Consider the following 27717-nt stretch of genomic DNA (forward strand, 5'->3'; position numbering starts at 1 on the left):
AAATATATATATATTTTTGTTTCAACCATATATTTTTTATTTGGAAACATGATGACACAAAATATATTGTTGGGCCAATAATACATATTTTAAGAATTTTAAAATACACTATTTTGTTCTTAGAATATGATTGTTCCAACAATATTTTTTCTCTGTGTGAAGGTGGCGGCGGTGGCGGAAATCAAGCTTAACAAAAACTGCAGCTTACAACGCTGTGATGTTTATAACATACTGAAGGGGGATGGAGGTGAAGGATTGGCTTTCCTGACCTGGTTCTTATGATCCGTACTTGGAATGTATGGGTGCGTCAGTCAGGTGTGGAACTGTCGAAGTGGAGTTGCTTAACGTTTACATTCCTTCGATAAGTAGCTGTATTCCAGGTTATAGGTCCAACATTAGTCTGCTTTTGGAAGGTCATAACTAACTGTTCGTAGGGGATTTTAATGCTCATCATAAGTTGTGGCATTCGATCCTAGGTAATGAGCAGATTGATAGCTCTACGGTCAATGAGGACGCCCCTACCAGCATTAAAAGAGATTGTGAAAGTTTGCCAGAAATAACAATAGTGTCACCCCATAATCGACTCTATCAACTGACCGTCCGATTTCATCACCTCTAAACGCCGCACTTTCATAAATCAAGAGAGAGCTAATTGCTCTAGTATCAGAGAGTTCGTCAATAACCGCTTCAGAAAACGCCCAACCCTTCATCATCACAGCTGCAGCCGCTTGCTTTATTCCTGCTGATAAAATATCCGAATGGAAATCAAATATACCAGCAGAGGCGACGGGACTAGCAAATGAGGGTGATGAACTTCGTCGAGCCAACCATTAGTGGTACCGAATTTAGGAATGCGGTTTTATAATAAAGCGCTGTGTGTATGGTGTGATAGAAGAAGACGCAGAAGGGTGTGTATACGTTAAAACATGTGTGTTTCGTACTTTGTTGTTAACCAACGTAGCAAGCGAAGAGAAAAAGAAAAAAATTGTATTAATTATGTTGTTTTTTCTTCAGTGTTCTAAATACAATCGTTGAAATATGGATGTACCTATTTATTACATTATATAATCATTTGGTTCCAGATGCCGATTTCCCGCTGATGATTTCAACTATGAGGAAAATGTGTTTTATTTCACAACTAAGGAGAAGCGTTCAACGATGTTTCTATATTTTTTATTAAAGTGCGACTTTTTTATAATTTATATCATTCAGGTTTTCTTTTATTAAAGTCTGTAATGTACTTCATTGGAATTTTTTTATGTATCTATGTGTCTGTTGTTGCTTTTGCTTTTTTTCTATGCCTTTCAATAAACCACCACCATTTATAAATGTGTGTATATGTTTGAGATAGCCAGTGAGCGCTTACTGAGAGCAAGTGAGCATACATTTCAATGTGTTTCACATTGAAATTTATGCTCCTTTGCTCTCTTTTTTTGCTTTTGGGTTTGTATTTGTTTGCACCCAAACAAATATTTGTTTGCACTCAAACATATAATTTGTTTGCACCCAAACATATAATTTGTTTGCACGCAAACATATAATCTACTCTGTTCACAACTACTCTGCTCACAATATGGACTGCGGAGATAAGTGGAAGGTAACAGAATTCCTAAGGTTTTTAGGGGTCACATTGGACAGTATGTTTGCGTCGTTTGCGAATCATACAACTATCTGCGATAATCTGAGATGTAGGAAAAAGCTCCTTAAGACCCGGAGTGGCAGCACTTGGCGTGCAGACAAATAAAACTTGTTGACCACATACAACGCGATAGGTCGGTCGGTGGTAAGCAGTGCAGCCTCAGCGAATATAAATGTAACCCGATGTAATTATATTCAAATCGTCAGAAGCAGCTATGAGAACTGCATCAGCGTGTCTCCTCATGTCCTCAGTGGGTCATCGATATGAAGATGCGAATATTTTTTTCAGTACGTCAACACAATGACACGCTCTCGTTGCAGTGCTTGCTCGGTTGTTGCCTTGAGAGTCATTTTAATTAATATAGGCCCCATAGAACGGTAGCTAGCGATATTCAGTATTTTTAATGGGGTTTGGCCACATTATCACACCGCAATGACTGAAATTTGATATTTAGTCTACTTGGGGGCTACACAACTTTCTGCTTGAAATATGTCGGTACAGGCCAACCATTTGATATAGCCCCCATAGAACGGTACCGCCGGATTTTCGATCATTTGAAGGTTTCAGCCTCGTTATTATCCGAAAGTTGTATTAACTCCTCTTTGGGGCTATTAAACTTCCCCCAGAAATATGTTGCTATAGGTCCACGTTTTCGTGTAGCCCTTATAGAACGGTACCACCGAAGTTTTAGCCGCATTATCACATCGAAATGACTTAGATTTGTTATTTAATTTTCTTTGTTGCTACAAAACTTTCTCCCACAGTAGAGGTCAACGTTTTGATATAGCCCCCTGTAGAACGGTACCTCGCGATTTCCGGTATTTTGAAAGTTTTAGCTTCATTATCACACCGAAATGGCTGAAATTTGGTAATCCGTCAGTACGTTTTAATATAGCGCCCATAGAACGGTACCTCCTGATTTACGGTATTTTGAAAATTGTAGCCTCATTACCACACCGATATGGCTGAAATTCTTGTTTTTATTCTTCCTTAGAGCTACAAAACTTTTTCCTAGAAATTTGACATTACAGGTCCACGCTTTGATATAGGCCCCATAGAAAAGTACCACCCGATATTTTCAGGGTTTTAGCTGCATTGTCCGACAAAAGTGGCTACCATTCCGTATATAGTCTTTGTTGGGAATATACAAGATTCTTGCAGAGAATTGTCGGTATAGGTCCACGTTTTGATATAGTCCCTATAAAAAGTACCTCCCGACATTCAGTACTTTAAAGATTTTAGCCGCATTATTTAACCGAAATAGTTGTCTAACTCAATGTTTTGTAAATAAACGATAAACCTAATTATTATAACACCCTCGTATACACCATAAATACATTTACACCTGAACTGTTCTCATTCGCTGGCTGTTGCGCTCAAACATTAACCAGGTGTGTGAGTTGTTAAGGTTTGAACTTCAGTTTAAGAAGAGACGGTCTTAGTAACGGACGTGGCTATCGCATGCGTTAAGGTAAACGAAATGAATGGTGTAAACATAAAAACAAAACAAAAAAACGGATATTGAAATAAATGTTTAAGCCATTCATAAGGCGAGAAAGAAGTGCTAATCGAAATTCAAGAAAAAAAAAGCGAAAAAACCTGAATATTGAATATAAAATTTGAAGATAAGAATTGTTTAAATATACAAATAAAGTTCGTATGTGTGTAGTGTGTGAAAACAAGACAGGGTTTGGCCCATGGCAGAACTACCAGGTAGTGGTATCACACCAGCTGATCGAATATGAAAAGTCAAATCCCTTTATAAAAAAATTATTTTTGTTGTAATTTCCCCAACAACATAAAGAAAGTTTTGACATAACATATTCGAAATTTTACGATGCCACTACCTGGGTAATTGTGCCATGGTTTGGCCTGAAATTAAAAAAAAAAAACGAAATCCAATACAAACAAATTGTTGATTTATCTTAAAAAAAATAGTGTTTAAATTTGCCAAACCAGTAAAGAAATTCTAAAGGTCACTTGAATTAACGGTGAACTAAGCGTGAGAAAAAAGCTTCGAAGCGGATGAAAATATATTGGCACGTTTTAAAAATCGGTTGATCCACAAAATTGATGTATCTTCGGCGAACCTTTCTGTATGTGCTAAAATAGAAATTTATCTTCTGCAAAGAAAAAGATGTGTGTTTTTGTAAGAAATAGTCAATACCGAAAAAACCAACAATCAAGAAGCCAAAACCAGTCTTTTATCTTGAGTCAAACAAACCAAAAAAAAGAAGAAACGACAAGAAGAGGGCTGCCCCGCTCTGTAACATCATCAACATTTTTTAAACAGAAAAAATAAGGCAACATAAAGTGAGCACAGCCACAACGCGCGAATCAGAAAAAAAGAAGAAAAAACAAACCCATCAACCTTCGCAGAATCTTACATCTTAACCAGTCTTAGTTTACGTTTTACTAGTAAAAACAACATACTCTAAAAACAGAGAGGGACCACAACAAAGAAACAGAATCAAGCTTTACTATTACTTACCTTTACTTCATACCTCAGACATACCAGTAGAGCTGTCTACAACTGCAACTGCAAGGAGAGCAGAGCTCTAGCTATTGGTTGCATGGCTTTTGCGTAAAGTTGTTTGTGAATGTTTGTGGCCAACATGAGAATCGTGATCTAATAAAACATGAATATGAGGCTAACTCTCATTGTAATCGAGAGATTGTAGAGTCTGCCGTTTTTTTTTTCTGTAGCAAATACCAAAACTGTTTTCATTGATTTCACTGGCTAGCCTGCCTAGCCAGTCAGTTGTTACTGAATGTCAACGTTTAACAAACAATTCCCTCCCTCCCCCTACATCGTGCCAATGCTTATCCAGATTTTTGTTTAAAATACACATTTCACTCTTCTATTTGGTTTATTTATATCCGATATGGGACAGTTATATCGGCATTTTTCTTATGAAGTGCGAAAATTTTACCAAAGGGTGAAACATTAAATTTATTGCTCTGGATCAGGCATATCTTTCTATAGAGACGAGCAGGGTCATTCGGTAACATATACAGATAGTTTCAAATAATATCGAAGACAAAAAGATAATAAATACGCAAGATGAGGTAAAGCCATCCATAAACCAGCTGAAGCCGAGCTGTTCAAGACCGGAGGCAACACGCTGATAAGGTATATGCATCGGCTAGTTAGCACCATCTGGTTGGAAGATCAAGTACGTGACAATTGGAACCTGAGCATCCTCTCTCCTGCCCATAAGAAAGGAGATAAGAATATGTGCTCAAACTATAGTCTGCTCCCTATGATTGGATATTGTGTGAACGATTAAAGCCAATGGTCAATGACATAGAGAGGACTTCCACTGCTTCAAGAGGTGCTCCTGTGACCCTTGATCTATACATGTTATTCTATCCATGGAAGATCACTTAAAGAGATCTTCCAGCACCATCTGGTTTGAAGATCAAGTACGTGACAATTGGAACCTGAGCATCCTCTATCCCGCCCATAAGCAAGGAGATAAGAATATGTGCTCAAACTGTAGTCTGCTCCCTATTGCTTATAAGTCATGGATATTGTGTAAACGATTAAAGCCAATGGACAATGACATATACAGGACTTCCACTGCTTCAAGAGTTGCTCCTGTGGTCCTTGATATATACATATTATTCTATCCATGGAAGACCACTTAAAGAGATCTTCCAGCTAAAGAAGAAAGGTCTTTTATCAGACCTATTCAAGAGATTTTCTCCTTATGTAAGACCACGTCGACAGGTATAGAAGACCCCCGAGAAGACTTTCGTCTATAGAAGATGCCTGTAAGCGGTATTTTATTTATAAAAGACCCCTGGAGGTCTTCTCTGTAACAAGTACCACTTCAAAAGATCTTCTTTTTACAGAAGTCCTAATCGGGAGGTCTTTTATAGTTAACACAGTGGTCCAATCTGTAAAGAACTCTTCGAGAAGTTTTCCGCATATAGAAGACCACTTCAAGTGATCCCAATCTATAGAGATAACATTCAAGAGGTCTTCTACCTAGAGAAACCCCCTTCAAGAGTTCCTCCATCTATAGAATATCTCTCAAAGAGATCCGTATCTATAGAAGACCCCTTATAGGTGTATTCCTTCTATAAACGAAAGACCTTCAAGTGGTCTTCCATTTATAGAAGACCTCTTCAAGAGGATCCCATCTATAGAAGACACCTTCAAGAGGTTTCCACCTATAGGAGACCCCCTTGAAGAAGTCTTCCATCTGTATGAGGCGCCTACAAGAGATCTTCCATCTACAGAAGACCCCATCATTAGGTCTTTCACCTAGGAAGACATCTTCCGTTTATATGAGACCCCTTCAGGAGATATTTCATCTATAAAAGATCCCTTCAAGAGGTCGTCCATCTACAGAAGAACTCTTGAAGATGTCTTCCATCTGTATAAGGCCCCTTCTAGAGATTTTGCATCTATAGAACATCCCTTCAGGAGGCCTTCTATCAATATAAGGTCCCTTCATAAAGTCTTCCATCTGTGGCAGAGCCATTCAGAGGGTGTTCTGTCTGCAGAAGATTCTTTGAGAAGCTTTTCTATCTATAGAAGATTCTTTCAGAAGGTCTTCTATCTATAGAATACCGCTTCAGAAGGACTTATGTTTATTGAAGACCCCGTCGGGAGATCTTTTTTTTAGGTGTTCCCTCTGGTAGGTTTTCTATTTATACACGATAACTTCGGGATGATTTCTATCTATAGAAGACCCCTTCAGGAGGTTTTTAATCAGTAGAAGACCCCACCAGGATGTATTCCGTCTATAGATGACCCATCGAAATAGTCTTTTATCTATAGAAGATACCTTCAGTAACTCTTCTGTCTATTAAAGACGCCTTAAGTAGTTGTTCTTAAAAAAAGTCGAAAGAGAATCTACTACAGTGGGTTTGGCAGTAAACAGTGATAAGGTCAAATAAGAAGAAGAATTGTTAATATATGATACTTTGATCTAAGTCTTGGGTACTTGCACAAACAGAAAAGGCAATCCTTGGTGTGTTTGACAGAAAAATTCTTTGGCCCAATATGAGTTGTCGATTCTTGTTGTTGTATATCCAGTTCTGGGAACCACCACAAAAGCTGAGTAGATGCGGATCCACCATCACGAGCGTTTTTGAGCCATAAGTACTCCGGAGATGTTCTCCGAGGACCACAGTCAGACGATACTTTTTTGTGGTTTCTGCGTCTGCATCTGCTTGCTGGTCCACTGAAGACATTAGGAGGTACCTGATAGGTTTGGATATTTTCCCATAGCGTTGCACTTACGTATGTATATTCGTAGACCACACTAGCGCCTAATAGCTTCCACAAGCCGTTATATGTGATCAACACCAGTGCTGCCGGCTAGGGACTGTTCCAATATTTCAGCTTGTTGTCGATATCTGTGGCATGCGCGGACGACGTGAACATGCTATCAAATGTAACATTTACAATCATGGGGTCGGAATTTTGCTTCCATCGACCATGATATTTAACTCAGTGCTCTGCAGTTGATGTGGAGAACAGAGTGGCGAATATTGGGATATTCCTCACGGGGAAAAAGTTGGTACTATACCTGATGTCAAGATTGTACAATTATCCGCATACGTTAAAATCTCAATGCTGTCTGGGTGGAATAAAGAAGACACAGAGGTTAAACAGTTCAGGAGATGTAACCCACCTTGGGGAACTCCATGTTTCACTCTGCTGGGCTTTGACTTTTTGTTCCTGAATTCCACGTATGACTGCCTTTCACGTATGTACATAATTTATTATCAAACGTTTCCAACGTAGCTGAAGGGTAATCTGCCAACAACGTAGAGTGCTTGACAGTATCAAAGGCTTTGGATAAGTCGAGTACCATCTACACTGTCCTATCGCACAGCTTGCTCTGGTTGAGTCCTCGACTAATATGTGTGGAGATTAAAGGTGGCAAACTATTGATAGTCGGACCATCGTTTTGATCACTGTCGTAAAGCTTTGTTTATAACGGACTCGGATGCAACTATGTTTTAAATAATTCGCGATAGATAATCCAAATAACTTGTTTTAGTGGCCACCGTAACCTTTGCTTTACGACAGCAATCAAAATGATAGTCGGACTATCAATAGTTTGCCAGCCCTATTGGTTATCGCGTGCAGCGCTGATGTCGTGTTGTGCTGCTTACTGGACTCATTCTGCTAATACCAACTGGTTAGCTATTTCTGACACTGGGCAGGAATGAAGCCTGAAGCATATTTGTTATGGGCGACAAAAGCGAGATCGGTCTATATGATTCACCTTTACAGGCATCCATGCTTTCGTAGCGGGACTAGCATGCCTATTTTTTAGACTTCGGGAACGATGTGGGTGTTTGCGACAAGTTGAGAACATTGGTGAGGTACTCAACTCCCATTTTATCCAGCAATACCATGGAGATTTGACAGACCTCTGAAGCGGCGATTAGTGAACTCTCTGAACTCTTGCCCGGCTTTAGTAGCGAAATAGGCCTGCCTATTTTTCAAGCGTATTTGCTACGGGCGACTAAAGCGAGATCGGTCTGTACAATTCACCTTTACTGGCATCCTTGCTTTCGTAGCAGGACCAGCATGCCTATTTTTTAGACTTCGGGAACGATGTGGGTGTTTGCGACAAGTTGAGAACATTGGTGAGGTACTCAACTCCCATTTTATCCGGCATTTGACAGACCTCTGAAGCGGCGATTAGTGAACTCTCTGAAACTATACCAATTAACTTTTCCATTATTGATGATAACGCGGCGTTCAAAGGTAATGAAATAGGGCGGTCTGCTGATGGAGACAATTATTTGGTCTGACCCAAGAGAAACGATAGGTTACCAGGTGCCGAAATTCGTCTGACCAGGTGACACGATGGTTGGGTCTGGCGAACTCTGTCATTCTGCGCTGATTCTGGTAGGGAAGTCCTCAATGACCGTGCAAAACGTTGAGCTATCAATCTGCTCAGCCAGGTCATTGTCGCGGAACGAATGCCACAACTCATGTTATATGCACAGCTATGTATCAGCGGTATTTATACCTAAAGAAACTCCACCTCGGCAGTTCCACACCTATTTGCTACTCCCATTCATTCCATGCACGTCTCATTAGAGCCAGACTCCTGGAAGATAAGTCTGTATACAACAGACTGGTGCAATAGCGAATCCCCCCTCCGCTTCTGGTGCAATCCTTCCTCAAAACATAGTAGCCATCGCAACGCTGTAAGCTGCAGTTGTCATGTGGCTTGGTTTCCTGCACCGCGGCGACCATTATATTCTTCTGGCTAATGAAATCCACTATTTAATCGATAATACCTCGGAACTGGGGGCTGTGTTCACGCAGCATGCAGCAACATAGTCCCTGTCGTAGTCTCGCATGGACGAGTTCAGAACAACCCTTGAGATGCACTCACTCTCGACCTCCAATTCATCTAACCGAATGTTGAATGTGGTGGATGCGGATATGACAAACTGAGCATATATGTAAATATATGTAAATTAGTCCGGGGTTTCATCTGTCCCGGCACGGACCAAAAGAATTCGGAGCAGGCATTCTAGGATATGTTGCTCCCAACACAGAAAAAACGATACAAATACAAACATGTCGCACCTGATCAACAAAAGGGAAGCAACTCAAAATTTCTTACTTTTCAGTAGAGACAAAAACCTGTTCGTACTTAACTAGTAACTCTGAGGACACGAAGAGTGGAATAACGGTATTTTTTGACGAAAGAGTAGACAAAACAATGGGAGATTATTACAGTGGATGGAGCTGATCATTATCTATCGTTTTTTATTAAAAAGTGAAAATTTCAAAATTTTGAGTTGCTACCCTTTTGTTGAACAGGTGCGATGTGTGCACTGAGGTGGCAGCCGTTGGGCGAAATACGGCCGTTTTGTGGTTTCAGGTCAATCGGTTACGAAAGAAACCATTGCCGTGGGATTGTCTGGGCAGTGTGTTGTCTCCGTTCTTAAATAGCTAGACAGGTAGACTATCAGCCCTGTTCCCTTATTTTTCATCAGCCAACTTATTGCTGTCTGGACCTCATTCTGGTTGTTCGGTATACAATCTATACCTTCTTCTAGTACATATGTACCTAAGCTGTTCTGTATTAAAACATACAAGTACATCTTGAGATTGAGAGTATTTATAGGAGTCTGTTTGTAAGAATTGGTACAACTTGTTCAAATTTACAAAAAACAAACTAATTTTTCATGATCAGTTTTTAGATATCCAATACAATTCACCCACTAATAAAATTTCTGTGTCAATACCCGAAAGATAAAGAGAGAAAATTTCAAAAGAAAACTATTCAATAAAACAAATTCGAAAACACGTAAAGAATTCACCATACCTATAAATAAAAACCAATAAAGGAAGTGATTGAAAAGCAAAACAAACAAAATTAAGAAAAAACTCCAAAAAAGAAAGTTAATTTTAAAAATTTCGTTTTCGAGTTCATTTGTTGTTTTTGTTAAATTTTTAGTAAACACAAGAAATTCATAATTTCCAAAACAAACGTGCGAAACAACACAAACGACGACGACCTCAAAGATTCAACATTCACATCTTCCCAGCATTTTCACACAAACTGACTCTCGTATAAAAGTATCGTAGAAGTTACCCAGGTAAATTTCTCAACAACGTTAAACGACGGCCACAAACCATAGATACCTTCTGTATACGTCCGTCACACAGAGTCAATAACGCAGTAACAACACAATAATAAAACAACAACAAGAATATTACTGCAATACTTGTTTTTTTTTATGAAAACATTTTGTGGTCTCATCAAATATTTACATCGAACGTAGGATTTTTTGAATGTTCTTACGTTTGGTTTTTGCTTTTGTCTTGGCCATTTTGCCGTTTCCTCATCAATTGACCAGTTTTTTTTGCTTACCCAATGTTTATTTTTGTTCTGTTTTTCGGACTTCTTCATCCGTATTTGTAAACCTCATCATATCGTGTGTCGTTGTCATTGGTGCATTGTCCGGATTACAGAAAGGAAAAAAGAAAGGTAAGTTAGTTTTTTCGTGTTTTTTTTTTACTTTTTGTTGTTGCAAAGCCGGAAATAAAACAGTAAACACTCTTATAACTCTTACCAAAAAATTGTAACGGTCAACTGTGAACCCCTATTTTAGAATGTTTGGATGCACATGTTAGCTACATACATACATATACACTTTGTCAAGTAATTTTTTCACACTAAGAAAACGAACACTTTTCGTGTATTAATTAGTGAAAAATGACATAATGATTAAAAATGATGATTAAAATGTCGTTTTTTGCAAAAATTAGTTGGTAGTCTAGTTTAAGACCAGATTGAATGTATAAATAAAATTTAGCCCACGTAGTTCAATAATAATAACCAAAATTAATAATTAACATGTAATGTAAGGTGTCAAACAAATGTTTTCAAAATGTAATGAAAGTTTCAAAATACCTCATGTTTTCGGTAAATACTTAAAACTCATGAAATTTTATGAATTTTATTTTTAATAAGGATTAACTGCTGCAAGTATCAACAATATTAGGTATAGAATATCCCTACTTAAAAGGACCTAGGTGGTCTCGTTCACTGTTAATATGATCTGGTACTTTTTAGTCGATCTGGGAACACTCCTGATCGAACTCTGCTGTAGATAATTGCTCTGTTCCAGAACCTGCAAGAAGCTACTATTTTTTACTACGATAACATTTTTTCCTTTATCTTATCGGAAAAATAGTAAAAATTAGTAGATTCTTGCAGTACTGGAACAGACCAAATATTTATTGTAACTGATGGCAGTCCATCTTTGTGAACTAAAAATGTCACAAAACGTATTAGTTTTCAGGTATTCTCGGTTTGAGACCTATTGGTCATTGTTTACATGTAATATGATCTGGTACCCCCTTGGTCTATATGGTAACCCTATTACTTATTAGTAGTTAATTCTTATTAAAAATACAATTCATAAAATGTCATGATATTTAAGTATTCGTCTAAATTCCTTTAGGGCAATGATTTATGACACAGTGCAAAACATCTGCAAAACATGCGGTACCAGATCCGCACGACACACTGCACTTTCTTAAATGTCCTACAAAACCTACTCAACTAACAACTAACTGCAGTTGCTTTGTGGTTACAACCAATCGGAGCAACCACATTCCTAAGCAGTGACATATAGTCAATGTCGGATTAAGCAAGTAAACGAACATACAATCATATCATATGCTGTTACAACCAGGGTTTCGGAGTCGGAGTCGAGCAATTTTGCTGGAGTCGGAGTCGGTGTCTGAGTCGAAAGAAATTACTCGACTCCGACTCCGTGCAAAATTTTTTCCACGCTATAGAAATATAACATTAAATTTGGAACAAAAACATTTTTTAAAAATCATTATTTATTACACTGTCCGACAGCCAAAATTACACTTGAACCGGACTATATACGTTTGAAAATATAGACAAAATTGAATAAAATGGCATTTTTAATTTTTCGTTTTCTCATCGTTTTGACCTTTTAGAGGTCAAACAAATTTCAAAGGTCAACATTTTTCAAAAAAAAATATTTTAAATACTTGCCCCCCATACGACGGTACAAGTTTCATCAGGGGCAAGTCCATACTTCCTGAGAAAATAGCCTAAAAGTTGCAAAGAGCCCCTATGACACCGTGTGTAGTGGTTGGAGCGCAAGATAACTCTCGAACGGATCTGCAGATTCGATCCAAACTTTGGCCAAACATAGTTTAAATTCGAAGATAAGCCATATCGGTCCACTCCTTCAGGTACCTCCCCCACAAAAGTTGACAAATGTTCGGAAAAATTGTGCGCACGATAACTTTTGAAGGGAGTGACCGATGTAATCCATACTTAGCACATCATAATATATCTACCAGATATAGATCAGGTTCGAATGTGGACTATATTTCCTTCTCCTTCTGGCACCTCTCACACAAAATTTCGGATAAGTTCACTTTAAGACCTGCTCTCGAATCACTTTGATTTTTGTTGAAGCGATTTGCATTCGCTACGACAGTAAAAGTTTTTTCAGGGGCAAGTCAATATTTCTTGGGAAAACAGTCCGAAAGGTTTAAAAAACCCCTATGTCACCAAATGTGGCGGACGGAGAGCACGATAGCTCTCGAACTGTTCAACCGATTTGGTCCAACATTTGGTCTTCGTCATATTATATCCAAACTTAGTTTCATGGGGCAATACCGGTCCACAAATTCCGGTACTTCGCCCCAATATTTAAAAAATGTAACTAAAATGCTAGGGCGATATCACTTGAATGGGCAACCAATTTGGTCCAAACTTTGGATCTCCTAATATTTTGTCAAAATTTAGTTTAATTTCTAAAAGGGCCCATATCGGTCCTCCCAAGGGTACCTCCCCCACAAAGGTTCACCATTTTTGTCTTAGTGATGTTAATTCCTAATCCACATTTTTGTCGGTCACCTGTTTCTTGGGCTAAACTGACTACTACACGGCTTGAGGAACAAAGAACGGATAATTCTGAGTGGTACACTATAATTCGTTTGCCTAAAGTCTCCGGAGAAATTCGAGAAATGAACATTGTGCACCATTATAATGTGAGCTCTCACACATCGATTCAAACCAGCGCTTTTTTGATCGGACAAAATGTGGAATTGATGGTTCCGGCGTACAGCCCTGACTTGATATCCAACGACTTCATTTGATTGCCGCACATCAAGAAAAAAGGTGTGGTCAACGATTTTCGTCGCCAGAAGATGCCGTTGAAGCGTGCAAGGCCAAGTTTTGGAGGTGCCTCAATCGGAGTGGAAAAGTGCTTCAACAATTGCTTTGAGCGCATGGAAAAATTTATAAATCATGCTGGCACTCCACTCTGTTTGAGGACATTGAGCAGATTACCCTTCGCCAAGTGCAAAACGTTGAAAAATCAATTATATGTGTGGATGCAAGTCGTATGTTGAATTCTGGAACAAGAAGTCAAAGCCCTGTAGATGAAATAGGTAGTACTCCAAAGTGGAATGGTTTCTTTGCCACTGTTTTAAATCTATCATTCCTGTATTCCACCCCCAGACGGCATTGAGATCGTTACGTACTTATGCAAATGATTATACGATTTTTATGTCTGTCATTTGTGAAAAGCTGAACTAATTTTTCATCGATCTTTTACCACTTTTTTCCACTCGAGGAATTTTCCACTAAATGTTCACTACCTGGACTGAGACGGAGATGAGCACAGATTTGAATTTCTTGTTCGATGGTAATAGAATTCTAACCATCAACTACCCCAAGATTCATGGGGTAACATTCGACACATTGTTCACTTAGTCCCATGTCACAGTTATCTGCGATAAGCTGAGATTTAAGAACTAGGTTTTCAATTCCCTTGCCGGCAACATAACAAATAAACCTTGTTGGCCACATATAACTGACTAGTAAACCTTGTTGACCACATATATAGTTAAGAACTGCAACAGAGTGCCTCTTCATGTCTACAGTGGACCATCTACATAATGAGACTAAGATTGTTCCAGTGCAGCAACACAAAGACATGTTCTCGTTGCAGTACTTGCTCGGTTTTTACCGTGAGAGCCATCCTAATCACCATACCATAGATGCAATCGCAGATGCCATAAACAACAATCGTGTGAATGCGGTCCTCAGAGTACATCGCCTATTCTATCGCATCTGAAGAACCTCAGTGCAGGAATCGTGCAGTCGTCTAAATTCCTTCAGGGCAATGATTTGTGACACATTAATAAAATATATTTTGTGGCCGCATATAACGAAAATGTGAATAAAAACGGTAGAATATGGTCCTAAATCATATATAAAAAGCGAAAGCTTCTGGAGATGTTAAATGTTATAGGTATAAATTTCTTTTATTCAGAGACTCATAATGAAATTTGATTTGGAACATTTCTTCTTTTGGCACAATCCCCGAAAAGTTAAGTATTTTAGGAGAGTTTGACTCAGTATGGAATACATTTTAATTAAGAGTCTAAAAGTTTTACAAATAATTTCTACATATAATATCTAATTTTGTAACGTCATTTTCTAAACAAAATTTTACTGAGATATATAGTTTGTTCTGGGACTTACAATGAAATTTTGTGTAGAATATTTCTTCTTTTAACACCTTTCGTCTAAAACTAAATTTCATGTTACTTTCATGCATCAACTCAAAAAAAGAACAAAACAAATTTATTCAAAAAATATTTGGGTATTTTGTTGGCAAACTTGATGTATATATTATCTTGCATAATTCATTTATTCGGCGACTTATATTAAAATTTGATGGAGATTATTTTTGTCTTTGACGTCTTCTATCTAGAATGAAGTTTTGTGGGACAAAACTTAATAAACTCAGATAAAGTACAACCTTAAACCTAAAATGTGATTTTATTTTTGGCAGATTCCTGGCGTTTAGGTACGATCTAGAATTTTTGTGTATTTGGGGACCTACAGTAAAATTTTATGACAAATAATTTTGTAGAACATTTTGATCTGATACAATCACATTTTAAAGGAGTTTTTAAACGTTTTTGAAAAAAAGGACCAAAAAGACCCGTTTAGTGACCGGCATGAGGGTTAATTTTTTTCATAAAAAGATACCCCGCATTGTTGTCAGTAATATTGCCAAAGACACTTTATACCTAAAATGCAAGGATTCTAAGGAATCTGATGTCGAGTATTTCAAAACCTGTAGAAATGGGCGGAACTTGCCACGCCTATTTAGGTTACTTCCCGACGTAAAATTTTAAAACGCCGATACACGTGTCTTCTTTTTTTCGGCCCTCTTTCATAATCATGCATTTTGTTGTACAGTGTAATGGAAAATCTCTAAGAAAAATCCTACGGTGATCAACAAAAATGACTGGAGGTATGAAAAGGAACACCTGATATTTGACCAACCATTATTTCTCTCAAACGTAAATCAAGTTCTAAGATGGGCTATATAGAGACAATATATAGGAAAAATATATAAATTTTCTATCTTTATGTGGACCAATGAGAAGCGTCGCATGTGTTAGCTCGATTGTGGCTTTTTCTTGATATCTTTCATCGGCAGCATCACCCTGCATTAGAATGGTAAACTCCCAGCTAACATTTTTTTCCGAATTCGTTTCGAATTCGGACAGAATTTCTGAAAAAATATCCGATTCTGATGCCGAATTCGTATCGAATTCGGTACGAAAGTTGTATGGACGTGGTCACCGAATTCGGAAAGAATTTTCTAAGGAAATTCTTAAAAAATATTAGAGTTTCGCGACGAATTCCGTCCGTATTCGGAAGTAAATTCTTGGAAAATTCGGAGAAAAATTTAGATTTTCTGACAGAATTCGGTCCGAATTCGGAAGAGAATTCTGGAAAATTCGATGAAAAATTTAGATTTTCTTAAGAAAATCTGTCCGAATTCGGAAGAAAATTCTGGAAAAATTCGGAGAAAAGTTCAGATTTTCTGAAAAAATTGGGAACAATTCTGACGCTGATGCCACGTGTCGTACTATACAGAACAAACCCCACTCAGAGACAATTTACTTTTAATGTCCCAGCTAACAATTTTTTCCGAGGGCTCTGATATCAGATTTTTTCTGAGATTTTCTGAATATTTTTTAGAATTGTGGCCGATGTCTCTAATATTTTCCTAGAAATTTGACCGATTTTCTATAAGTTTATTTTAAGAATCTCTGCACATTTTCTAAAGAATCTTAAGAATCGTCATTCCGAATTCGTTCCGATTTCTAATGGAATTTCTAAGTCAATTTTTTTTCGTTTGATGTCGAAAAACCAAAATGCTGGTCATAAAATTCGCATATACAATTTTAAATTTTTTTTAATATAAATGCTACATATAATTATTCAAGATAGTGTTGATAGCTTCAACATATATGTAGAAGTATACTTGTTCTACTGTTAATCATAAAATGATAACAAAAGGCAAAATCATTAGAAAGTTTGAAATTAGAATCTTCCATAAATAGCACATGAAAGAAAATTGTCTCTGAGTGGGGTTTGTTCTGTACAGTACGACACGTGGCGTCAGCATCAGAATTGTTTCCGATTTTTTCAGAAAATCTGAACTTTTCTCCGAATTTTTCCAGAATTTCTTTCCGAATTCGGACGGATTTTCTTAAGAAAATCTAAATTTTTCTCCGAATTTTCCAAGAATTTACTTCCGAATACGGACGGAATTCGTCGCGAAACTCTAATATTTTTTAAGATTTTCCTTAGAAAATTCTTTCCGAATTCGGTGACCACGTCCATACAACTTTCGTACCGAATTCGGTACGAATTCGGCATCAGAATCGGATATTTTTTCAGAAATTCTGTCCGAATTCGAAACGAATTCGGAAAAAAATGTTAGCTGGGGTGCTATTTATGGAAGATTCTAATTTTAAACTTTCTAATGATTTTGCCTGTTGTTATCATTTTATGATTTAACAGTAGAACAATATGCAGAAGTATACTTCTAAATTTATGTTGAAGCTATTAACACTAGCTTGAATTATTATATGTAGCATTTATATTAAAAAAATTTTAAAATTGTATATGCGAATTTTATGACCAGTCATTTTGTTCTTCGACATCAAACGAAAAAAAATTCCCTTAGAAAATCCATTAGAAATCGGAACGAATTCGGAATGACGATTCTTAGGATTCTTTAGAAAATGTGCAGAGATTCTTATAATAAACTTATAGAAAATCGGTCAAATTTCTAGGAAAATATTAGAGAAATCGGCCACAATTCTAAAAAATATTCAGAAAAAATCTGTTATCAGAGCCCTCGGAAAAAAATGTTAGCTGGGCTACGAGTATATTTCTTTCTAGGTATGTGTGTGTTTCAAACTTTTGGCTAAAACTACACATTAAACGGGAATTAAAACCCATAACAATATCCCCTTCCGGTAAACATTGTTTAATGGCTGCAATTAACGCTATGACCGTCCATCATTTCGGTTTCATTCGTGTATATGAGGACTCGAAATCTAATTTAGTTTCATGTTTTTGGTTTATGTGGTAACATAAAAGAAGACAACGCAAAGAATATGAAGTGGAATTAAAGAGGTTTTCATTTAGCAGATTTAACGGAAGTTCAACGTACATTTCTTTTCCCTGCTTTTGTCCAAAGTAGTTTAAATCACACGCTTAATATTTAATTTTTTTGAAGTTTCACACGAAATATAGTAGTGCTGGAAACTTTTACTAATGTTTTTGTAGTTTGGCCGGTAGCATTAAATTCCGTTTGGTTTTGTTAGTGGATGGTAATGGCAGAATTAAGGGGACTGTACACAATCTCAAACAGAAATCGTTGACATTATCTTCCAACAAACAGTCTAAAATAGTTTCTTGCACTTGTTTTACTGTCATTAAAGTAGCCATTAAGCTGTAGGGTATCTCCCTCCTTAAGGCGTGTATTCAACATTACACGAACTCAACGAAGTGTAAAGTTTATGTAATTAAATAAAAATTAAATGTTGTGTTGTGCGCCGCGCGTTTTTTTTTTTTTTTTGATAAGACAACAGACACATTTTAGTTGTGGACAAAGTTTGGTTGTTGTCTTTTTGAATTTATAATTGTTTGTTGCCTTATTTCAAAATTAATATTAAGTTAACAACAAATAATGTTATCATCAAGTTGTACAAAGTCTCTATTTAACTTGAAAAGAAGAGGAGGGAGAATGGAAAGACATAAAAGTTGTGTGGAAATTTAAATAGGTCGTTGACATAGTGAATTTTTTAGGAAATTTGTGTTTATATAAAATTGTTGTGTAGATTTAGTTCCAATTGGTACTGCATTGCACACTGATCGCTTAGATGAATCAAAATAGTTTATGGGATGACCCCCAGTTGTAAAGCCCAATTAAAGCCATTTTTCATGATTTTTTCCAAGAAAAATATGAAACTTTTTGTAGTAGATGATTTTTTCATCTGATAGAGCGCATTTATTTTTCTTTCTGAATTTTTCTTGAAAAATATATTTTTCTTGTTGAAAAATATGAAATTGTGAAATTTTCTTGGTGAAAAATGTTAATGACAACAAACACAGCTATGGCACCACGGATATATGGCCTCCCAAAAATACATAAGGAGGGAACACCGCTAAGACCTATATGTTCATCAATGCAATCACCAACCTATGGACTTTCAAAATATATAGTTGACATTTTAAAACATTTAACGAAGAACTCAAAATACAATATTAGAGACGCACTAGATCTGAAAGCAAGAATAAAGGATACAGTTATTAACGAGGACGAAACACTAATATCATTCGATGTTATCTCATTATTTCCAAGCGTGCCGATAAATTTAGCAATAAGGACAATTTCGGAAAAATGGAGTATTATTAGCGAACATACCAGCATACCAAAGGACATTTTTATGGAAATATTGACTCTTTGTATCAAAGACTCAAGGTATTTCGTATATGATGACAAGGTGTATGAGCAACGAAAAGGACTTCCAATGGGATCACCGGCGTCACCGATTATTGCTGACATAGTAATGGAGGAATTATTAGACGCTTCAATAGAAAAACTGACGAATAAACCCAGATTACTAACAAAATACGTTGACGACCTCTTCTGCATAGTGAAGAAATCAGAAATCGACAATACATTAAATACCTTAAACTCTTTTGACAAAAATATACAATTCACTCATGAATTGGAAGAAAATCAAAAACTGCCGTATTTGGACGCAATAATAATTCGTCAAAGAAAGCAAATATTGTTAAACTGGTACCAAAAGCCCACAGCAACAGGACGACTAATAAATTTCTATTCTAAACACCCAAGACGAGTCAAAATAAATACTGCTATAAACTTTATTAATAGAGTAATGAAAATAAGCGATCAAAGTTTCCGCAAAGAAAATGAACAGAAAATATATCAAATATTAGCCAAAAATGATTTTCCACAAAAAACAATCGAAGACATAATGAAACACACCAAAATAAATCGAGAAACTGAAAAAGGAGATAAAGCGGAAAAAGTTTACAAAGCAATAACATATGTACCTGGCCTCTCTGAAAGATTCTGCAATTCCAATATTTACAATAAGGACCGTTACCAATTAGCATTAAGAACCAACAATAATGTCAATAATTTATTTAGCAAAACGAAATGTAGGATAAAAAAGGAAAACAAGTGCAATGTAGTATACAAAATTAAATGTAAGGGGGACGGAACCAACATATGCCAAAAGGTATATGTTGGTACAACAAAAACAAAATTAAAAACTAGACTTTCCGGACATAAGTCGGATCAAAAATGGAGCAAAAGACGGCCTTAGCAGCACATTGCACTTTGACGGGACATAAGCCAAATTTTAATGAAGTTGACATATTGGCACAAGAAAACAACTACAAACGACGATTTACTTTAGAAATGCTACATATAATTAAATTACCAAATGACATTAGAATGAACTATAAAAGCGATACAGACCACTGTGCACACCTGTACAGAAACTTAGTACAAAAGCACACACGTCAAAAAAGTTAGTTTAGCACAAACGGTGAAAGAAACCAATAGCTTTTCTCAACGAAGTAATAATTTTTGTGTTTTAAATATTCGTTTTGTGTTTTAAACATTGTAATATTTGTATTTTTATAGTTTCCCTGAAGATGATTGACGATGTCAATCGAAATATCGGAATAAATAAAGAAAATCATCAAAAATAAACAACGTTTTTTACTGACCTTAAGCCGAAAAATAACATCATAGAAAAATTACAACACAACAGGTCAACAATACACAACAACAAAAATGTTAACATTTCAAGTTGTTTACATTGAACAGCTGATTAAAAGTCAGCTGGCCAAACTTACATTTTTTACGAGATACATTTTCCCAGCAAAAATTTACATGTTCTCAGTTACAGAACTGTAAAAAAATCTCTCTCAACTCTCTCTCTTTTACTGGACAATTTTGTTATCGAACAGCATTCAGTAAAAAATTGTACGAATTTGTACAAATTTTTGGGTTATCGTACAGACCTAATGTTGCGGCAAATATGCACTCACTGAAGGGATTTTGGTCTGTTCAGCTGAGATCTTCCAACTGTTGTTGTAACGGTATTCAGACAAGTTTGAATATTTTTTCATCGAGTTGCCATTATATTCGCGGACCACACTGACACCGCATAACTTACCACAGACCGACCTATGGCACATCTCCAAAAACCAAGTTTCGAGAAAAACGCGTTTTAAGTTGGCGATTGAAATTTGACTTCCCAACTTAAAAAGATAAACACACAAAATAAAATAACTAATTGTACCATATTTTGCAAACAGCTAGCGAGATATCAGTGCTAAATTTCTGGGCAAGATCAAGCATGATTTGAAGTGTTTTGGTGCTTCATAAACTCAAAATTTTTTTTGTTGAAATATGCCAAACATGTAGTAAATCAGCTGTAACTCGTTGAGTTTTACATATATAGGCGTGAAAATTAGAAACAAGATGAAGCAGAAGTCGTAGAAAAAATATAAATTTCTAACTCGGAAAACGCATTTTTTGAGTTATGCCACTCATTGAATAAATGAGCGATATGTTATGTGTGGTCAACAAGGTTTCTTTACCAGCACCTAAAGTGGTGCCGGCTAGGAACTTCAGGACCTTGTTCCTACATTTTAGCTTGTCTCAGATAGCTGTGACATACCCGGATGACGTGGAAATGCTGTTGAATGTGAACTCTAGAATGTTGGTGTAGTTGATTTTCGGAATTCTGCTAGCATTCCATGTGGTGAACAAATTGGCCGTAGATTTAGTGACGAATGCCGTCTGGACGGGGAGGAATACAGATCAGGTATCACCCCACTTTGTGGAACTCCTAGTTTTAATCTACGGGACTTGGACTTATTGTTCCTGAATTCCACATAGGACTGGTGTCCACACATATAATTGATTTCCAAAGTGTCAAACATGGCCGGAGGGTAGTCTGCACAATGTCCTCAAACAGTGTGGAGTGCTTGACAGTATCAAAGGCTTTTGATAAGTCGAGCCCCACCATCGATGTTTTATCGAACGGCTTGCTCTGGGTGAGTCTCAGACTAATATGTGTGGATATGGCGTGCAGCTCTGTTGTTGTGCTGTGCTGCTTACGGAACCCATGCTGATGGTCGGCAACTGGATAGCTTTGTCTGACGCTGGGGAGGAGTAAAGCCTCAAGAGTCTTTGCTTGCAAAATTGGTCTGTACGATTCACATTTACTGGCATCCTTGTCTGGCTTCAGTGGCGGGACCACCCTGACCACGATGTTGTTGGCTAGCGACAGGTTGGGAATTTTGGCAAGATACTCGACTTCCGACTCATCCAACGGTTCCAGAAGTAATGACTTGTCGGGTTTATCCGACGCTGACGGGTCCAGACCAATGGAATAGGCCAGTCCAACATCCTGTCCCACGGTTTGGGGTGATGTACTTTGACTGAAGTTGAACACATGTGTCAGTGGTGCGTCGGGGTGCTATCATCCCCGAAACATTAGGGAACTTTCTGTCCGATGCGGTGGAGGAGGACGTTACACAGTGGTCTAAATCACTGATCTAGCGGCGCGAAATTAATAACTTTCAAACGAATGAAGATATGTTTCTGAAATTTTGCACAAACGTAGTATGGGTCCGTGGGTAATAATGGACTAAATACGAAGAACGTCGGTTAATATTTTGGTATAACCCCCCATATAACGGTACCTGCTAATATTCGGTATTTTGAGGGTTTAAGCTATCCTTTCCTTCCAAATTAGTTGCAATTTGGTACTTAGGGTTTTTAGTGGTCACTAAACTTTTCCACCAAAAATTGTGGACGTAGGTCCACGTTTGGGTGTAGGCCCCTTTTGTATGTGAATGCAGTCATGCATGACGAGCAACATAGGGGGTTCTTTTTTGTAATTTGGACGTATTTTCATAAATCATAAAGAACCTTCCTGATAAGGTAGCCTGGATGAGAATAGGTGTGGAGGGGGTGTATCCTATCTACCATATGACGATTAGGATGACGCCGGCCGGCATTCTGACAGGTTTGCATACTCTTCCTGTGCGATACACTTGTGAGCAAGGTTTCTTATCTACATACAAAATGCAGGAACCTGAAAACCTTGTTCCTACTTCTTGCAGATAGCTGTGGTACGCATGGCATGGACGACGGACTTGTCCTATAAAATTGTTCAGGCGTCGACCTGGTATTCAGCGGTTTCCTCATCTTTACGATTCATGTGGTTAACAGTGTGACCATGGATTTAGTGGCGGATATTTACATATACCTCATGTGGGTGGGTCTCTCAATGCATTTTTCCATAGTAGAAACCTTGCTGGCACTTCATCGTGCAGTTGTGGGGCTCCAGGACTTCATGAACCTAGATTCCATGGGTGTCACCAGAGTTGATGGCCAATGGGATGTGAGTCATGTGCTCTCCACTAGCTCTACTCGTGCTAGTCTTGGGGACTTTGCAAGTGTTGTTTCTATGTTGTTGTGTTGGGGCTTTATAGGCTTAACCGCGTATATTGCCACGGGGGATTACCAGTCCCCTGGTTGCATGGGACCGAAACTGGAAGTAACTCGGTTACGAGATCTGACCAGAGGTCATTTTTTCCACCATGCCATCACAGATCTTTTAGATCTTGCCGGGGGCACTTTCAAACATAATCGGTTGCCGTTCGCCAGCTTCAGAGCGGAAGAGGTGAATGGGCCTCGCTCCTCGCAGTGAGAAAGCTACGTCCATGCAAACGTGGTGACTAGACTGCTACATCAGTGTAACACTTGTGTTGCACTCTTCCCATTCCCCGATCATGCCTAAACTCTTTCTCACTTTGGGTGACCAGTCCCGTGTTGTATGGAACAAAAACTGGTAGTAGTTTCGACTACGAAGTCTGACCGGAGACTTTCTGGTATCGCGGGAGTCTGGAGCCCCTAGATCTGTTGATCTAGCCTGACTATGGAGAAGCACCTATTGGTTGCAACGCGGTGCTTGTGGTTTGGACCCAAATCGCGGGTAGAGCTTCGGCTCGATGTGGAGTTGCATTATCAACCGGGTGCTGCGACCCATAGAGCAGCAGAGGTATAAGATAGTCCTCAACCCCTTACCAAGAGGGAAGTGAAGCCCATAATTGTGTATCTTCTAATTGGTACCTGCGGGATAGACTTGGGGACTCTGTCGAGAGCTACCACTCTCTAAGATTACTCTGGGTAATTCCAAAGGGACGCTGGCCGACGCATTGTATCGCGACCCCCGGTGCAATGGTGCACCATGGTTAGAGCTGTCGAGGCGAGAATCATGTAAAACCCCTCGACTTCATATACCTCATGTGGGGGTGCCTCCTCTTCTCTTGGCCCTATTACTCTCGCGCACCTCCTAGGATCAATTAACGTTACGTCGCCAACGTTCCTGCTCTTACCTACTTTGTGATTATGCTCACCGACCCACCTGTTGGCTTCCATTGTCAATTCTCGGGTTCGAGGTCTTCACTTAGTTCACTGTATTTTTTGGCTAGTCCCGCCACCTCTGCTCAGAACTTTTGTCTTACTTCGGATATTTGTCCAGTAGGTCGATAATGTCACGGAATACCCGTTCTACTTTTAAACATCAGAAGGGTTGGACAGTTCTTTGAAGTAGTGATTTCTCTGAAATTTTGCCAGTTATCTTTCTCCAGGTTATTGATAGTGTGGTTTTGGGAGAATGTAACGAAATAAGGGGATGCCAGACCAGGTGACACGGTTCGTTCGTCCAGTGCAAACATACAGCAATCGATCTGCTCTGCCCACACAATACTCCTCTGATCGTTTCAAGGTAGAACCTCACAATTCGTGATGTGCTATTGAAATCCTCTAGTACCAGGTAGTATTGACCTTCCGGACCACTTGAGTTATTTTCATGCGAGGGTATCGAATCTAGGATAACTAACCCTCCATCTCCACTTCTGGTGTGATCTTTTCTCTAAATGTTATTAGCATAATGCAGTTTTTATTGACCTTCACCTGGCACCATCACGATCAAGATATTCCTCCGACACATAAATCTCACTATGCAGTGTTCGGTCTGCCTCACGCAACGTAGTCCCTCACACTACTTTCGGGTGTGGTAGATGCGCATCTATATTGGTCCAAGGTTTTCCTGCGTCCTGCACTGACAAAAAAGTTCGGAGCGGGCAGCCCGTATATACCGTTCCAAATATATTGAAGTTGTCTTCTTTTGAGTATTCTTTAGCATGTCAAAGCCCATGAATAATCTCAATTTTTGATTTATTTCATATGACCATTGATCTGTCCGGCCGATACCATTAATATTTGTTACAACCACGTAAGTAAGTAATATTTTCTAGCTCAAGTACAGTTACTCAATTTTGCTTGCTTGAATTATAAACATCTGGTTGTGATTGACTGGCTGGCTGATCATCTGATCGAATTGGAGTATATCGGATATCGGTTTCATTTAATCATTCATTCATACATTCTATGGTGTAATCGAATATCGATTTCGTTAGCTGAAATTTCAGACAATGTTCATAATTAGTAGTTCATGTAGAGAGGCAAACTTTCACACCGGCAAACAACTTGAAGTACCCAGCAAACCAAATGTCGGATGTCCGACATATCGAAACAATTTCGGAAGCAAAATCGTTCAGATTTCGTATCGATTTCTATACGATTTTTCGTAGGGGAATTTGTTCAGATTTCGTTCCGATTTCGGAGAAAATGTCGGAAGTAAATTTCCCTTCGAATTTGCTAATGTTTTTCTTCCGATTTCGTTACGAATTCGGATCGATATGTCGGAAACAATTTTCCCTTCGCACAACAACCACCTTTTGTATATATCTAACAAGTAACATTTTAGTTTGTTGTCGAAAAACAAAATGGTTGGTTATAAAATTCGCATATACATTTTTTAAATATTTTAAATATAAATGCAACATATAATAATTGAAGCTAGTGCTGATAGACTCAACATATGCGTACACAAAGTTTACATTGTTCTACTATAATTACAAAATGATAACAACGGTGAAAATCATTAGATAACTTTGAAATTATAATCTTCCAATAAAAACATAACAAAGAAAATTTATCAATAAAAAAGAGACATCAGAGAAAAATTTTTCCTTCGATAATCATACGAAATTATTCCGAAATTGTTCAGAAATCTTTACGAAAGTTCGGAAGGTACCTTAGATTTTCATACGACATCATTCCGAAATCGTTCAGAAATCTGTACGAAAATTCGGAGGAAGAAATTCGAATTCCGAATTTCCCAAGGATTTTCTTCCGATTTCGTTGCGAATTCTGACCGAAATCGATCCGATTTCGCTCCGACATTTCGTTCCGAAATTATGTCAACCACTTCATACAACTTTCGTTAAGATATCGTTACGATTTCGGATCAGATATCGGACGTAACGTCCGAAATTTGTTCCGATTTCGTTACGATATCGGTTCGATTGGTTTGCTGGGTATGTATGTCAACACATACATATGTATATACAGTACATGTGTATGTATGTTTGTATTTCTTTAAGTTGCAATCAACTTGATCTGACCATTAAAAGTTATACAACTTTGTGTGTTTTAGGCCTTCTTTTGTGAAAAGCATCTAAAGTAATCGGCAACAACGGCAACTGCCTGCCATAACAACAATACGTCTGTCATAAAATCCATGATTTAAGTAAGATTCGTCGATTCGTTACCAGCTGTGTGCAGATGTTCGCAGTCAGTCTATTGTAAGAGAAGACCAATGCAATTAAGTGTAAATTGATGGAATGTCTGAAGCGAATTGGTATTTGGTATTCAGACTAAACTTTCAGCGAATACCAAAAACAGGAGATGCAGGCATAAAGTAAATGAATGGACGATTGGTGGGACACCAAAATAAGTGGTTGGTTAAACAGGAATAAAAATCATGCCAAAGTTTTTTTTCTAGTTATTTCCCATTTTGTCTGTTGAGTCGGTTTTGGGGGAGAAATTAAAAGTAAAATGGTCACTTTATAAATGAATAATGTTTTTTATGAGATCTTTGGATACATAACGGACTGAAGTGTATATATGAGTGTTTTGAAAGCATTATACATTATTTGAGTGTTAACGTTTTTTGTTTCCAATTGTTGTTGTTGTTTTTCATAACTTTCAGCATAGTCATGGCAATAATTCTTTTGATTTTATTTTGTCTGCTACAATGTTGGGCAGATCTTGTATTCGATGTACTTCATCTGTCCATCGTTGTCAGTCTATTGGTTTACTTTACTTTCTATTTACAGACGAGATAATTGTTTGTGTCTGCATGTAATGTAAATGTGTGTGTATTTGGAAATACAGTATGAATCAGCTTAAATCGGGGTTCACCTCGATACAATAGGGATTCCAATTCATAAAACGTTTTATAGTCGCTTAAGATCACCAGCAGACAATCTTTGTTTCAGACAATTTGGATTCGATTGTCCGTCTGTCTGGCTGGTGCATACGACGACTCTCAAACTGATCAACCGATTTATTCAAAACAATAGGCCTGTTCCATAATTTCGCAAGTAAAAATTATTTGCAAGTTCTTGCAACACCTCCCAGTCTTCTTTCACTTAACAAGTTTGTTATCGAACAGCATTTTGTAAATGTTTGTACAAATTTGTACAAACTTTTGAGTTATCGTACAGACCTATTGCTATCGTAATATTTTGTACAGACATAAATCAGATTCGAACATGGGCTATATCAGTCCACTACTTCACAAATAATTAATTTCTTTGCATTAATATTTCTTGTAGATATATGTATATTAGGTTCGAATGACTCCTTCGGGCTCCCCGAATACTACATTTTTAACATTTTTTTTTCTCAAAAGTGCTGTTTAAGGACATATTCCGGATCATTTTCAATTTTTTACAGCTGGTTTTTACTGGCGAAATAATGGCCCAAAAGCTTTAAAAACCTCTGCCGGAACCAACTAAAATTACCGATGAGAAGTGATGAGAAGTGCTTTACATTATTTTCCATCTCTCTTGGCCATGTAGGAATCACCATATTTTACGATGGGTGATGTTGCAGATGTTATCTGAAGCGCTTGGGCCTGACTGAATTTTAATGGTGATGCTAAAGCAAAAGCTTTAAAAACCTCTGCCGGAACCAACTAAAATGACTGATGAGCACTGAAA

At 37.7% G+C, this 27717-nt stretch overlaps 1 protein-coding gene across 3 annotated transcripts in view; it reads left to right on the forward strand.

Moving 5' to 3' along the window:
- The first annotated feature begins 3058 nt into the window (after positions 1–3058).
- Tmhs (Tetraspan membrane protein in hair cell stereocilia) overlaps positions 3059–27717 on the forward strand; it is an 81518-nt gene continuing 56859 nt past the window's right edge. The window contains exons 1-2 of one of the 3 annotated variants that reach the window (XM_073980460.1): positions 3059–3110; positions 9836–10626. Coding sequence is in view for 1 of the 3 variants with exons in the window: in XM_073980461.1 (XP_073836562.1) it covers positions 3124–3126 (3 nt within the window). In the remaining 2 variants the exon portion in view is untranslated. Of the gene's footprint in view, positions 3127–9835; positions 10627–27717 lie in introns of those variants that run through there. The other 2 variants (XM_073980461.1, XM_073980462.1) reach the window with 2 other exon arrangements.

The sequence above is a fragment of the Musca autumnalis genome, unplaced genomic scaffold (assembly GCF_047663935.1).
Source record: "Musca autumnalis isolate F117 unplaced genomic scaffold, ASM4766393v1 scaffold_4, whole genome shotgun sequence".
Classification (NCBI taxonomy): domain Eukaryota; kingdom Metazoa; phylum Arthropoda; class Insecta; order Diptera; family Muscidae; genus Musca; species Musca autumnalis.